The 14204-nt window shown below is 43.2% G+C and overlaps 1 protein-coding gene across 2 annotated transcripts in view; it reads left to right on the top strand.

Annotated features, from left to right (window-relative positions):
- SREK1IP1 (SREK1 interacting protein 1) overlaps window positions 1-3327 on the top strand; it is an 84914-nt gene extending 81587 nt beyond the window's left edge. The window contains exons 6-7 of one of the 2 annotated variants that reach the window (XM_073802156.1): window positions 1705-1886; window positions 2791-3327. In XM_073802156.1, the coding sequence (XP_073658257.1) occupies window positions 1705-1886; window positions 2791-2802 (194 nt within the window). In that variant the 3' untranslated portion in view covers window positions 2803-3327. Of the gene's footprint in view, window positions 1-1704 lie in introns of both variants that reach the window. The other variant, XM_019929982.3, reaches the window with a different exon arrangement.
- Window positions 3328-14204: the final 10877 nt, after the last annotated feature.

Genomic DNA, 14204 nt, shown 5'->3' with positions numbered 1-14204 from the left:
CAATTTAAATATCAAAGACAAGAACAAAATTTTCTCCAAAAACTAGCCATGCATTCTGTATTCAGTTAACCTGAGAAAGGAAGGACAGGTTAGAGATCGAGGTAAAGAAACTGAGGCCTTCCTGCAAAGGTAGGCAGAAAGAGGAGGCAAAGGAAGCAGGGAGAGAGAGAACTTCATCCTTTCAAAGCACTGCAGAAATTTCTCTTGTTCTCTTTTTGTTTGGTATTCTCACTTTAGTGATTCATTTTGTTGACCAAGTTTTTAAAAATAACAATAGTAATGGATGCTTTTGTAATAATTCAAACAATACTATGATGTGTAAAGAAGAAAATATTAATAGCCGTAAGATAGGAGAGGAGGTGACTATAACATCCATAAAATTTCTGAGATAGAACTTTATTCCTTCCTCTTCCTTTTCTGCTTCTTTCCTTCAGCTGATGGTTGATTGGATGCCAGAATCATGAATTTTACCCTACTGGGTGCTGTATGTTTTTGTATTTGCATAAATATTCTTGAGCTTTGTTCTGGGATGCAGTTAAATTACTTAGAGATGTTACTGGAAGGGGGAACCCTTCCAGGGCCTGAGAGAGGGCTCTGGTGCGTTTTAGAAACCTTTCCCGATCGCATGGTGTACCATCCTCTGGGTTTCCCATGCATGTTTTAGCTATAGGAAGATTCCCCTAAACCTGGAGAGTTGGGTCCCATGGAATGGGTAGCACGCAGTATTGCTTTAAAGGGTCTGCATTTGCTCACCCAACCTCACCAATCCTCTTGTCTAACACTTGGAAATGAATTGTCCGAGGAGACAAACGTACTGACAAAGCAAAAGACTTTATTGGGAAGGGGCACCCAGGCAGAGAGCAGTGGGATAAGGGAACTCAGGAGAACTGCTCTGCCACGTGGCTTACAGTCTCAGGGTTTATGGTGGTGGGGTCAGCTTTCTGGGTGTCTCTGGTCAATCATCTTGCTTGTCCCCATATTTGGTCCAATTCAAGGCCCTTCCTGATAGTGCACACATCTCTTAGCCAAGATGGATCCCAGCGTGAGGGTTTCTGGGAGGTTGGCAGGACATGTTATAGTCTGGCGTCTCCTCTCTCCTCTTGGCCCCTCCCAAATTCTCCTGGTTAGTTTTTGGTGGCAGCACCCTGTTCCTTATGGGGACCTCCTGTTCGGGACAACTCATGCAAGTGGTTATTATGCCTGGCCAAGGCAGGCTGTTTCAGTCAACGGTTCCCTAACAGAAACTGTTGGATTCTTTCAGGTTTGATTTTTTTTTAATTTATTTAATTAATTTATTTATTTGGCTGCGTTGGGTTTTTGTTGCTGTGCGCGGGCTTTCTCTAGTTGTGGCAAGTGGGGGCTACTCTTCGTTCCGGTGCGCGGGCTTCTCATTGTGGTGGTTTCTCTTGTTGCAGAGCACAGGCTCTAGGCACACAGGCTTCAGTAGTTGTGGCACGCGGGCTCAGTAGTCGTGGCTCGTGGGCTCTAGAGCGCAGGCTCAGTAGTTGTGGTACACGGACTTAGTTGCTCTGTGGCATGTGGGATCTTCCCAGACCAGGGCTCGAACCTGTGTCTCCTGCATTGGCAGACGGATCCTTAACCGCTGTGCCACCAGGGAAGTCCCTTCAGGTTTGATTTTAAACTTTGTTAGGCAGGACCAGAAGAGACTTGAAGGCTAAATTGATGATTCTCTTCTTGTTATAGGAAGATGGGGCACAAGAGGATGGTCATGTCGCAGGTCTTGGGTGAGTCCATGGGACAGACCGCCAAGTGAAGGTCCTTGGCTTCGCAAGGGAAACAATTCAAGAGCGAGCCATAGCAAAGTGAAAGCAGTTTATTTGGAGAGATGTCTGTTTATTTACACAGAATGCGGTCCCTCTCAAAAGGTGAGAGTGGCCCTGAAATATGGGGTGGTTAGTTTTTATGGGCTGGGTAATTTCATCGGCTAATGAGTGGGAGGATTATTCCAACTATTTTGGGAAAGGGGCAGGGATTTCCAGGAACTGGGCTACCGCCCAGCCCACTTTTTGGCCTTTTACGGTCGGCCTTGGAACCATCATGGCCCCTGTGGGTATGTCATTTAGATCCTAATGTATTACAATGAGTGTATAATGAGGCTCAAGGTCTACTGGAAGCCAAATCTTCTGCCATCTTGGGCCTAGTAGGGTCTAACCAGTTTCTATTGTAACCTCAACAGCTATGTCATTCTTTTAAAGGTTGTGCCCTGCCCCCTTCCCTCCTATCTCATTCTGAATACTCTACTGGGTACCTTGTGAATTACAAGGCTTACCATTCTGACCAGGCCTTGTGAAGGCTCCAAGAAGTGCACCCTCTGATCCTTTTAGGTGGCTCTTTCCCTGGCTTCCAGTAGTTTCTTCACAGCCATGTGCTGATCACGACTTAGCTGAAGCCTCAAGGAGATCCTCCTGTGAGCCAGATCTTGAACTAACTCTCTCTCTCCCCCTCTTTCTCTCTCCCTCACATCTCTCTTTCTCTCCCTCTCTCTCTCTCCAGCTCTCTTCTCTCTCTAGTACTCTGTCCTGCTATCTCTATCCACCATGCCTTCCCTGGATTCCAGCTCTGTCTTCTCAACTCAGAGAGACCACTGGGCTCCACCTGGGTTCCCCCTCCCCATGCTGCATTCTGGAAACTCTCTCCAGGCAGCAAGCTGGGGCAACCATAAGGCTCACCTCGTCTGTTTGCCCTCTCTCAAGGTTCATTGTCCTGCGCTACCTGATATCCATGTTCAAAGCCCATTGCTTCTATATTTTGTGTGTTTATCTTTTTCAGGCAGGAGGGTAAATCTGATCCCCGTTAAGCCATCTTAGCTGAACTTGGCCAGGGGATTAGGCCTGATCCAAGCTAGCCAGTTGGGTTCTCACTCCTGCAACTGGGATTCTGCCATGTGGACACTGTGGACTAAGAATGCCTCCTGCCACATCAGTAAACAAAAGATGCCCGGCCATCAAGCCATCAGCCGCTGCAGTCACGCCCAAGGGTGCACCCGGAGGAGACTCAAGATGGAAAAAAACAGGATACCAGCCCTAGTTAGCTGAGGTGCATATCAAAGGAATGATTTCAATGAGCCCAGCACTTTGCATCTTCCCATACATAGAAAAGCACTAAATTCATTAACTTGAAATGTCTGGTTTTCTTTAATTAACAGTAATCTTTTGATGTTCCGATTACCTGGTTTTTGTTACAAAACTCCTTTATATCCTGGCTCTTCCCTTCCCTCTTCAGAGTAGTGCCTCAGAGCCATCTGAGAGTCCTGTCTCCTAGGCTTGATGTCCTCAGAAAATCCGCTGAATAAAACATAACTCTCAACTTTTAGCTTGTGCATTTTCTTCAGTCGACAACAGGAAGCCACAAGAAGCTAGTGTACAGGAAAGAGAAAAACGAAGCAAAGAGGAGCAGCAAAGAAGGGTGGAAGGAGTGCTGATGGCTTTGCAATACTCGTTCAAGTCCTTTCCTGAGACCCACGGCATTCCTACCATTGGGTTTTTTTATTATTATTATTTAAAGTCCTATTTTCTGGCTAAAGTGCACTCAAGTTGGATTCTACTACCTGCAACCAAAGGGTTCTAACTCAAACAGCATGTCTTCAGGCAAAGTTGAGGGAAGAGGAGGGCAGTTGAAAAGGAAAAACTGAATCTCTTTAAATAATGGAACAGGTTCCCTTGGAAAGGGGAGCAATAGGCAGCACAAGTGGACTTTTCTTCTTGTTGTGCGAGAGGAAAATAAATTTTGAGAGGAAGAATTTTGAGATCATTGTTTTTCTGAACAATGATCTTGTCTCAGTAAAATGTACAGAAATCTTATTGGAGCGTGAAACAACAAGGTGGAATTTGAGTGCTCGAGAGAAGGGGACAAAAAAGATTGAGAGTAAACACTGGGAAACATCCTGGAGGACAGGCAGAATGGGACAAAAGGATTGGGTGCGTCGTTGAGGGCCCAGTTAATGGTTAGAGATCATAGCTTGCTGGTAGAACTACCCTGTTGGTTCATGTGATTTTCTCCAACAATGCATGTTCAATAGCCCAGGAACAGGAGCAGAGAAATGGGCAGCAGGATTTGTCAGGATGGTTCTCTAACCCATTGATGCCTCTGCAATCACAGCAGAGCCTTAGCCTTTTCCAAGCCCCTCAAACATACAGAAACACACAGAGGAAGGCATGCCCACAGCTGCTAGTCTCTACCAAACATGGAGCACTTGAGGCCTCTGAAATTCAAGCAAACAAAGGAGCATTTTAATGCCTGAGGCTCAAGGGTAGTGTTAAGACTGTGACTTTCAACAAGACCCGTTCAGAAATGCATATCCCTTGCTTGACTTGCCTACTGTGTGGTCCCATGTGAACCGGTCCCCAGCTCTCTGCCTCCAGGCAGGGGGAGCTCTGTCAGGGAGTGGGAATGGGACTGGCCCAGCACCAAAAGGTAGCCATACATTACATCTTTTATTTTCTTATATCTCACTGCTTCTCAACCAAGGTGGTACTCCCCTTTAGAGAGTCTTTAGGACATATTCTGGAAATAAGGAGACATTTTTGGTTGTCATGATGACTGGGAACCCTACTGGCAATGAGGGTTGTGGGCCAGTGATGCTAGACATCCTGACAACCTGCAAATGTACAGAGAAATGAAGAACTGGCTGTGACTTTCAAATGTTCCACAGGACATTCATGGAGATGAAAAACCTATTTATAATTATCTGTGCCTAGCACCTGTTCCCGTGTGTCAAACAAATACCATGAATTTCTTGAATTTTCCAGGAATGTAACTACCATGTAAATTGAAGGAAGATTGTTGTTTGTTTCGTTTGGAACTTTACCAAGCGTTTTTCACTCTTTCAGAAAATCACGTACCAACGGTAATGTTACTCGAAATTTTGTATTTGAGTTGCCAATAACATGTGCTGTCTGTGTCGGCGCATATTTTTACTGTCACACTTAGAGCCACTGCATGCCCAGTATTGGTATAAACATTACGTCTTTTGGTATAGCTGTGCTTGAACATTTACAAGTGCAAATATGTATTTTATTGTAAATTACATTCCATTTATTTCTTCTTTACATTATAATAAAGGCATTACATATAATGAGTAAGCTAGTTTGCTAGGGTCGCCATAATTAAGTACCACAGACTGGGAGGTTTAAACAACAGAGAAATAATTTTCTCACAGTTGTGGAGGCTAGAACTCTGAGATCAAGGTGTCTGCAGGGTTGTTTTCTTCTGAGGGCTGCGAGGGATGAAACTGTGACTGTGTCTTCATATTGTCTTCCCTCCGTATGTATCTGGCTCCCCTCTTGAAGAAGCTATGGAGGGTAGAAGCAGTAGTCAAACTTAGAATTCACAATCTGACGTAGAAGAAAGTGTCAGATTTCATTCAAAACCTGAACATACCTGGTGAACATTCTGACCCATGAATAAGCTAAAAGGGCTCGTGGACGATGGTCCAGTGGACATGGCTGATTTACATCCTTCTCCTTTGGGATGAGCATCACCACGTCAAGATGGTCAAAGAGTTTGTGCCCCTAACATGAAGCATATGACTGAACTAGTGCAGAGTTGGGAGACCCAGCTAATCACTGTGAAGACAAATCGCACTTCATCAGGAGGTCAGGTTTGCTGTCACCATCAAGTGATACAAATGTTCCATCAAGAGCATGTCACACCACGTAACATGCAGGACCTGAGCTGAGAGAAGATTCTTTCCCAGCGTTTAGGGGCCTCCATCTTCCTTTTGGTCCCTGGGATGGGGCTGAAATGAGACAAGCTTACTGTACCATAACAGAGCCCAGTGACTTGTTTCTGACCCTCCTCTTTCTCTGGAATTCTCAGGGTGTGGAGAGAAGGAAAAGAGTCTCTGCCTCATTTGAGGAGGTGGTTTGATTAGAGTTACATTTGTCAATATGTTATTTTCTAATTTTTAAGGATTTTCTCTTACTGCAGTAAGCTAAACTTAATCATTATTAACCTACTTAATAGTCACTGTTTAAACTGCCCTCCCCCGTTCCAAGAAAAAGAAAGAGGTTCTCATTCATTTAGCATTTACTATGACTGAGGAACCGCTGTAAAGAGTTATTCCTCCTTCTCCAACATTAAAGTGGAACTTGTGATTTATATTTTTGGGGTCTAAGGTAAGATGAGAGAGACACTGTCAAGCCTGTTAAGGCTGGTGAGAATGAGTGGTTCAGGGGCAGGTAGGTTCCAGAGAGTGGCAGAAGTAGGGTAGCCTCATGCATCTACACTGTTAGTTTTGGTTCATGGAACCTGTATGTAGTTCCCAAGGATAAAATTGATAGTCAGTCTACCAAGGCTCTATTTGATTTGTATGGCTGGAGAAACTAGTCTCAACCAGTATTCACTCAAAGATTCTGCCTCTCTCTCTCTCTCTGGCAGATTATGTAAATTTGAGCGTCAAGGACTGGGGATTGGCTCTGCTGGTCTGAAAATTTGGTACCTCGGGGAGGGATGCTCCTACTAGGAGAGACGATCATTTTTCTACACACTGGGACCTGAGACTGCTCTCGGCCATCTCAGATCCTTCATGCCTCCTGGGGAACATTCTTTCCTTGTTTTCTTCCTAGAATTAAGCGTTCATGTTCTTAACTTCTTAACTGGTTGTAATTTCGAGTGCTGCTACCTGTATTCAAATGCCTGTGGGAATCCCACAGGTCAAGCCTAAGCCGGGTCACTGCACCAGTACTGGCTACGGCAACAGCAGTGACGGCAGCAGCTTTGTGGAGGTGCCCTAGGTGTCCTCATTGGAAGCAGAGGGTGATTGTTGCAGCATAGGTGGCCTTAGACGGCTCCATGGCTTTCAGGGGCAGTAAAGATCTCTGAGTTGATAAAGGTTAAAGAGGGCTTATTGGTTTGCAAAAATTAGCTGCCCCTCTGAATGCACCTATAAATAAATGCAGGTAATTTGGAAGATGGAAAGTGACCTGAAGTACTGAAATAGTGGGTGGAGCTGAAGCAAAGAAATACTGTTAATTACTATTTATATGACATCATTTTACTCCCAGAATGGTTCAGTCTGCGGAAATTACAGGCTGAGTAATTTTCAAGCCTGGAACACTTAGTGACTACCAAGTTGGAGAGGGAAAAGATAACATTTTTACCATAGTTATACAAGATTTCCTGGTAGGAGAATTATCTAGAAAATTTATCCAGAATCATAAGTTCTATGATTGATTTACTTTATCAGATTTTGAACATTTGACCACTTTCTCCCATATTTTACCAGAAAAAAATAATCAAAGAATGCTTAGTTTTTTAATGTAGAAAAACCCAAATGTTTAAGCATATAATGTGTCACTCACGTTAGTTATGTTATGGAAATATTATGTTATATTATTATAACTGATAAGAATTTACAACATTCAGGTAAAGAATCATTTTTTAAAATCAAATGAAATCAGATACAAACACCAGTCTAACAGGTAGAAAATTTAATCTCAGTTATATTTTGGGAGGCCTTTCCCTCTTCTCTTGGTGGTACAAATGTCCTGGAGAGATTATGCAATTCCAAACAACTTGTGGGCACCAAAAGTGGGCTGGTGGGAACAGTCTGCTCCAGGTGCAGTCCATAAGGGGTGCATTTTTATGGGTAATTAAGAATCACAATGCTGATTAAAAGGTTTCTCTGCTTTTTATTATCACCATGCAGCAGCAATTTCAAACACTCAGGGATAGATACTCCGTCACAAGAAAAAAATCTTTGTGTGCATGAATTCTAAACAGTTGCTGTGAACACTGTTGAGTGCTAATAATATACATTAAGCTACACATTAGCACCTTTATTGCTTATTCTTTAAAAGATGTTTCATTCTACATGGACTTCAATTAGAAGAAGTTTTAGTAATTCAGTTTTTCCCTGGCCCCTACCCCCAGTTCTGCCATGGACCCAGCAGGCATACATGTTTGCTTAGGGATAAATTCCTAAATGTTAGGAATCACTTGAGTGAATCCCTGTGGTACTACGCATTCCTGCATTTAAACAGTAGATTCAATTAAAAACAAGCAAAGATAGCACACTGATTATGCAGATGAAGATATAAAACTTCAGATACTCCAATACTATATGGCAACTTGGAATTTTTGTGTTTAAATTTTAAAACAGTGAATCAGAGTGTGTATGGTCAGGCCACTCAAGGGGGCTGCTCTCTTGCTCTCTGTACACTGCCTGCTCGACCAATGCCTGCTTCACCTACACCCTACTCACAAGACTGACCTTCCTACATACTTGCGCAATGTCCCAGGTGGTGATTATCGTTATCAAAGGGGCAGTGAGGGGCGTACCCCTCTGCTGGTTTCCCTGGTAACTGATGAGCCCACCTGACATCAATTCCCCGTATTACTGGCAATCTCCCCTTCCCCCGCTGGGAGTGAAGACTGCCGCCATGTCCTGCTCGTCATCTGCCGCCATCCGCCCGCACACGGTGGGGTGTCGCTCCAGGACCTTGCTTCGGACGTGGAAGCGCCCTCATCCTTAAACCATTGATGTCTCTGTTGCTGACTCCGGGCTCTTTCTTTGGTCTTGAAGCTTGGCAGGTACAGGCCTTGTAGGCTTTCGGGGGACAGCCCAACGAAGCACAAACCGTGATGCGTATACTTTTGCTCGGTTAGTGCCTTTTAGTTCCTACATGAAATATCCTACTGCCTTTGTATAATAACTCTTAAATTGAAATTTTATATTTTAAACCGTTAACTGTTTTAAAACTAAGGAATTGAGTCAAGAGAATAATTATTATGTGATTAATTCTTTAAAAAATTTGCCTTAGGGAGGTAAAGATGTTAAAAAAATGATCAGCTCCTAGTGTCAAGTGCGCTAGCTATGCTACTGCTCTGGTGTTTCGTCCATTATAGGTGCCACTGCTCTTGGCAGTAGGGTCTGTTTAGAGGTGACGGGTTTGCCCCACACAGTCACTGGTACTTTCTGTGGCTCCTTGGCATTCATGCTCTGCTTATCAATAAAATAGCCACTTTCTGCCTCGCTGTGGGCAACGTGGGAATCATTGGTAACTGCCATCTCCTCCTTATTTCAGTGTCGGGTCAGGCCATTCCCCTTCCTCTTAAACCTTAGTACCACACCCTTCCTGGATAATTCTGCTTTCTGCTTAGGTTTTTTGAGGGGAAAAAAATGCTCATAGCACAGTCCTGGGGCAGAGAAAGCTCAACTTTCCTTTTGTTGTTTGTGTATCATTAGAAGAAGATGAGTCAGGATAGAAATAGGGAATTTGGAGTAACATATCTCATTGTTTTGTCTTGAGACTGTAGAAACATGAAACAGTTAATTTTTCTCTTGGGTTATCTTGCCACATTGGTCAAGGTTACTGTTGAATTGTATTCAAGCAGCAATTCTTGTGAGTACTATCAATATAGAGAATAAAAAAGATTGCATTTGTAGTACTCTTGTATCACACAAGCTTAGAGATATTGCATTCCACTTGAGTCGCCGAGTTTGGTAATTACAATTTGGCTTCCTTCTGTGGGCTATGGCAGTGTTCATCACTGATTATATCATTGTCCTGTGGTCTTGTCAGTATAGCGTGTTATTGTGTCATAATCTGGGTGATGGTGTTTCTTTGAAGATGACAAAATAAGCACGTTTTTGTAAGATAGAATTCATTGATTAAGCCATGCAGTATTAACTGAACATCCAATTGTGCATAATGTTATGCAAGGTGCTTAACTCACGTACAGAATGTTGGAGGTTCTGTTTCAGGATGCTGTCTTCTCCTCAACACTGCTCTCTGTTTGCCTTCGGAACACAGTGGCTATTCAAACTAGATGGTTACTTTTTCTCATGTGCGTGTAAAAAACAAGTTACTAATCCTCACAAGGTATCCATGGAGGTTCTCTTAGGTCTGCTGCACTCAGCAAGAGAAGAAAAACTTTCTTTAACGGTAGGACTAGGAGCCCTGGGTGGATGCCCCAAACAGGCCAGGCACATCCTTAGTCTCTGACTCCAGCTTGTGGCAAATTAATCATCACAATCAAATTCCTCTCCCTACTGTCTATAGCACCCATTCATGGACCACTGTCTGGTTTTCTCTGCAGCCTCTGTGTGATGTCCTGTTCAACACATAATAAGCTCTCATGAAACGTGAGTTCCCTTCCTCTGCCTTTCCTTTTCCCCCCTCGTTGAATGAATGCATGAACAGTGAATTAGTTCTTCTCTGCTGCAGCCAGTTTTCTGTGTTCCATGGCCACATGGCAGAACATGCCTACACAGAGTCCCTGAACTTTCGTATTTTGTGTTCAGGTATACTGAGGGAACCTCACTTCTGCTGATCTTAAAATCAAATTCCTGCGAAGGTAAAAGTTCCATCCTTTGTCTAATCTGTGTTGTTCAGATAGAGTCATTGAATTACCCTGGTGGCCCCAGGCTGCAGTGACATGGCTGTGGATAGGGGTAAGGGGTAGGGAACAGTTTCTCCAAAGGAGGTTCTGGGCAGAAATCACGACAGTTTTTTACCACTCCTTACATCTCTCTTGTTCATAACCTTGGTCCACTCCCAGGTTTCCCCTGTCCTAGATTTGATATAGCAAGTCCCCCTGTGACCATCCTGGGCCCTGTTAGTTGGCCATCTCTCTACTCTACCAATGACACTGGCTGCTCAGGCAGGAGGGTTCCCAACAGTGACTTTTCCACCTCCTCTTCTCCACCAGCTAGGCTCACCCACCACAGCTTCTGTAGCAATATCTGAGGTCAGTTTGCTTCTAACCCTTCCACTCCTACTGCAGCTCCGTTAATTCTTTGTATTCCACCAGTGCCCTTCTGATTCCACCTTCTCTTGTAAGAAACTAGTGACGTTTCCTCTTCCACAGCTGGAGCTCAGAGGCTTGATCCTGGAACTGCTAGTTAAAACCTAAATTCCATTTCTTCACAGAGATAGTTTTTGTCAGAGTCGAAGCACCATACCTCTGGTGCATTTTGTATCGAATAGGCTTTTTACAGGCTGACATGAGAGCTCAACTACAATTTATAACGTCGACTCTGAAATGATTGTTCCTGTAGACTCAATTATTGTCTTAGAAGTAGACTTTTCTGGGGAACGAAACCCATTTGTAAATTAGAAACCCTCTGATACTTCATCTATAGTCTGGACCATGTGCTCTAGCCTATGCCAGAGCACCAGGGTGCATGGGCCTCCATGTTCAGAACACAGGGTCCAAAAAAGGACATCAAAGCAAGGCATGAAAGGATAGTAACATCATACTTCAGGATTTATCAGAGAGGCATGGACACTGGAATTTGGAGCGCATGTGGAAAGGATTGCAGTTGGAAGGAGAAGTGAGGGCTGGGGTATTAGACCCCTCTAGTCAGGCATGGAAAAAACTGGGGTGGGACTCAGGATGGGGCTGAGAAATGGTCACTGTCAGTCACAGACCAGGGAGAATCTAGGAAGGGCACTCAGGATGGTGAAGCCAGGGCAGGGATGATAGCTGGAAAGTACAGTTGTTATTATCAAGGCATCTGTCCCAGGTTGGGGTTAAGATTGGGGACTCTAAGCAGGATCTCGAGAATGAAACAGGATCTCCAACTGGGGACAATGAGAAGCTTGGTCCTCAGAACTAAGGTAAATCAGGAGGGGAAAGGAGAATGTACTGGGAGAAGAGACGCTTACTGAGGCACAAGAGCCCCCTTAGCAGAATGTGGCATCAGGGCCGTGAATGGTGATGAGCTGCAAGCATGGGCCCCAGAGAGAAGCCCAGATGCTACTGCTGAATCTCCGTATTTTGGACCCACCCTGCCCCTGCACGTTAAACCGGTCCCCTGAGGAAAAGGAATGACTGGCAGGTCTTCTTTATTCCTGATACACTGCTAAGACCCACGTACAAGGCTTCCTGCTTTCCTTTCCATTGCCTAGCAATACCACCTCCTTGATTACCAGAGTTGTCATAGTTTTGCTGTATCTATCTACTCTGTATGTAGGTACATGGGGCCTACAAGGTAGAAGGCAAAGTCCGGGTTGTTCAACCAAGTACAAGTTCACTTGCAAGTATAAGAAAGTTCACTCTCAGTACAAACTCAGAATAGGGGAATCAACAAGCCTGATTTCATGCTGAACCCAAAAATGGACCAGGAGAGAGAGGGAGATGGGAAGAAGGACATTCTAGGGATTCTGTAAATCCTAGAATTATCAGAGACAGAGAGACAGACAAAGAGAGTAAAAAATAAAGTGTCACATAAAGTTATTTTAAAGGATATGTTTTATTTATTTCTGTTATTTTAAATGTAGTACTTTTTATTTTATTTTATTTACTTTTGGCTGCATTGGGCCTTTGCTGCTGCACACGGGCTCTCTCTAGTTGTGGCGAGCGGGGCCTTCTCTTTTTGCGGAGCGTGGGCTCTAGGGCGTGTGGGCTTCAGTAGTTGTGGCACATGGGCTCAGTAGTTGTAGCACACGGGCTTAGTTGCTCCGAGGCATGTGGGATCTTCCTGGACCAGGGATCGAACCCATGTCCCCTGCATTGGCAGGAGGATTCTTAACTTCTTAGGGAAGTCCTAGAGGATATGTTTTAAATGTATATTAAAACAAAATTTCTTCATCAATCATTGTCTTTCTAGTATAGAAATTATTTAATTCTGTCAAACACAAAGAAAAGCATGTGGCTTGCCATTCAAAAAGCCTAAAACTCCCCAGATAAAAATGGTCATAGATGTTTCTCAATCATTGTGGTCATTAAAGGCCAACATTTAAAACTGTTGGGAAATTCTGTTCTCTGTAAGGTAGAAGGAAGATGCATCATGTCATCCATCATGTGACATAATGCCTCAGACAGTTTCGGAAAGTCAAGGGTAGACATCTGCAGGTTCTATTCCCACCGGAAAGCGTATCAGATGGATAGCCTCTACCTTCAGTGTTCAACTGGGGGTCTGGGGGCACCGTGCTTAGGAGAAGGGTAGAGTGTTGAAAGGGTCCATGTGTCGGTGCAGTACATATTCATCCACCAAAGGCTGTTGGAGAATACACTTGTATATTTTTCTTCTTTTAAATCAGGGATGCTGAATCTTCTTTTATTATTAGGTATGGCTAACACTCCCACCCGAATCAACATTCTCATGTCAGTAAAAAACATACCTAGTTCGTTTGGTCTTTGTGACTGTTTGCAATATCATTATTTTGTTTGCACAGAGGAAGTTTTACCATTTCACTCATCACTTATGTATTCAATGAGGTATATCTGAAAAGAGAAATATTTCTGGTATGGTTAGTGCTGATAAAAGTTGGAGCAGCGAAGAGGGGACAGGAGAGGAGAAGGAGGTTAAGGAATGCAAAAAAGGTGGAAGGGGGTGAGGACCTAGGACTGAGAGACTCAGCAGGAACCTGACTCTCACGACCCCCAGGCAATCAGGGTCGCAGATACATGTCTGAGAAAATTATTGTTATTACCGCCCCTTGAAGTTTTTATTTCCTTCTTGCAGTAGAAATTATTGCCTGGCTTCTTTTTTAAACTTCAAAGTTTATTTTCTCAAGGAATTACTAAGATTTTTCCTCCCTGACGGATCATCTAAGGAAGTAACCAGTTTACTTTAAAATATTAGAAGAGTTGACCAATTTCTGTAGCTATCAGCTCAAAAGTCCTTGCTCTCTTTCTTCAAAAACTGTAATTCAGAAAACAAACCAAACAATGCCAACTAGAATACTGTGTCTGGGTTTTCTCTTTTAAATTATTTTTTATTCTTTATCAAAGTAATATTTATGGGTGGTTCAAACCTCAAGTAGTACTAAAAGGCTTATAATGGACAACAGTAGCTCTTTATCTGGTTTTCCTCCTACCAGCCCTTACCTCCTATCCTCACTCAATCCCACTTCCTGGAGGCAGTCACTTACAATTGGCTTAGCTGGTAATTTTGATACTGTTTTATACTTTTCTCCATATTTTAAAATAATATATTAGCTATTTATCAGTTTATCCATTTTAGGCATTATCTATGGATTTGCTTTATGGTGTAGATGATTCAGCATTTTTAAAATACATTCCTCCCCTCCTCCTTCCCCTTCCAATGTACTTATATCACCTTATTTAGTCTGCCTTTACATTGCAATAATAATATTATGTATAATTATAACTAATAATAATTACTATAATTATTCACTACTGAGGCAAATCATCTAATATGATTATGCTTCTTGTACAATGTTATTTTTGTTTTTTTTTTTTTGCGGTACGCGGGCCTTTCACTGTTGTGG

This window comes from Tursiops truncatus, chromosome 3 (genome assembly GCF_011762595.2).
Source record: "Tursiops truncatus isolate mTurTru1 chromosome 3, mTurTru1.mat.Y, whole genome shotgun sequence".
NCBI classification, from domain to species: Eukaryota; Metazoa; Chordata; class Mammalia; order Artiodactyla; family Delphinidae; genus Tursiops; species Tursiops truncatus.
This window is presented reverse-complemented; position numbering and strand designations above follow the sequence as displayed.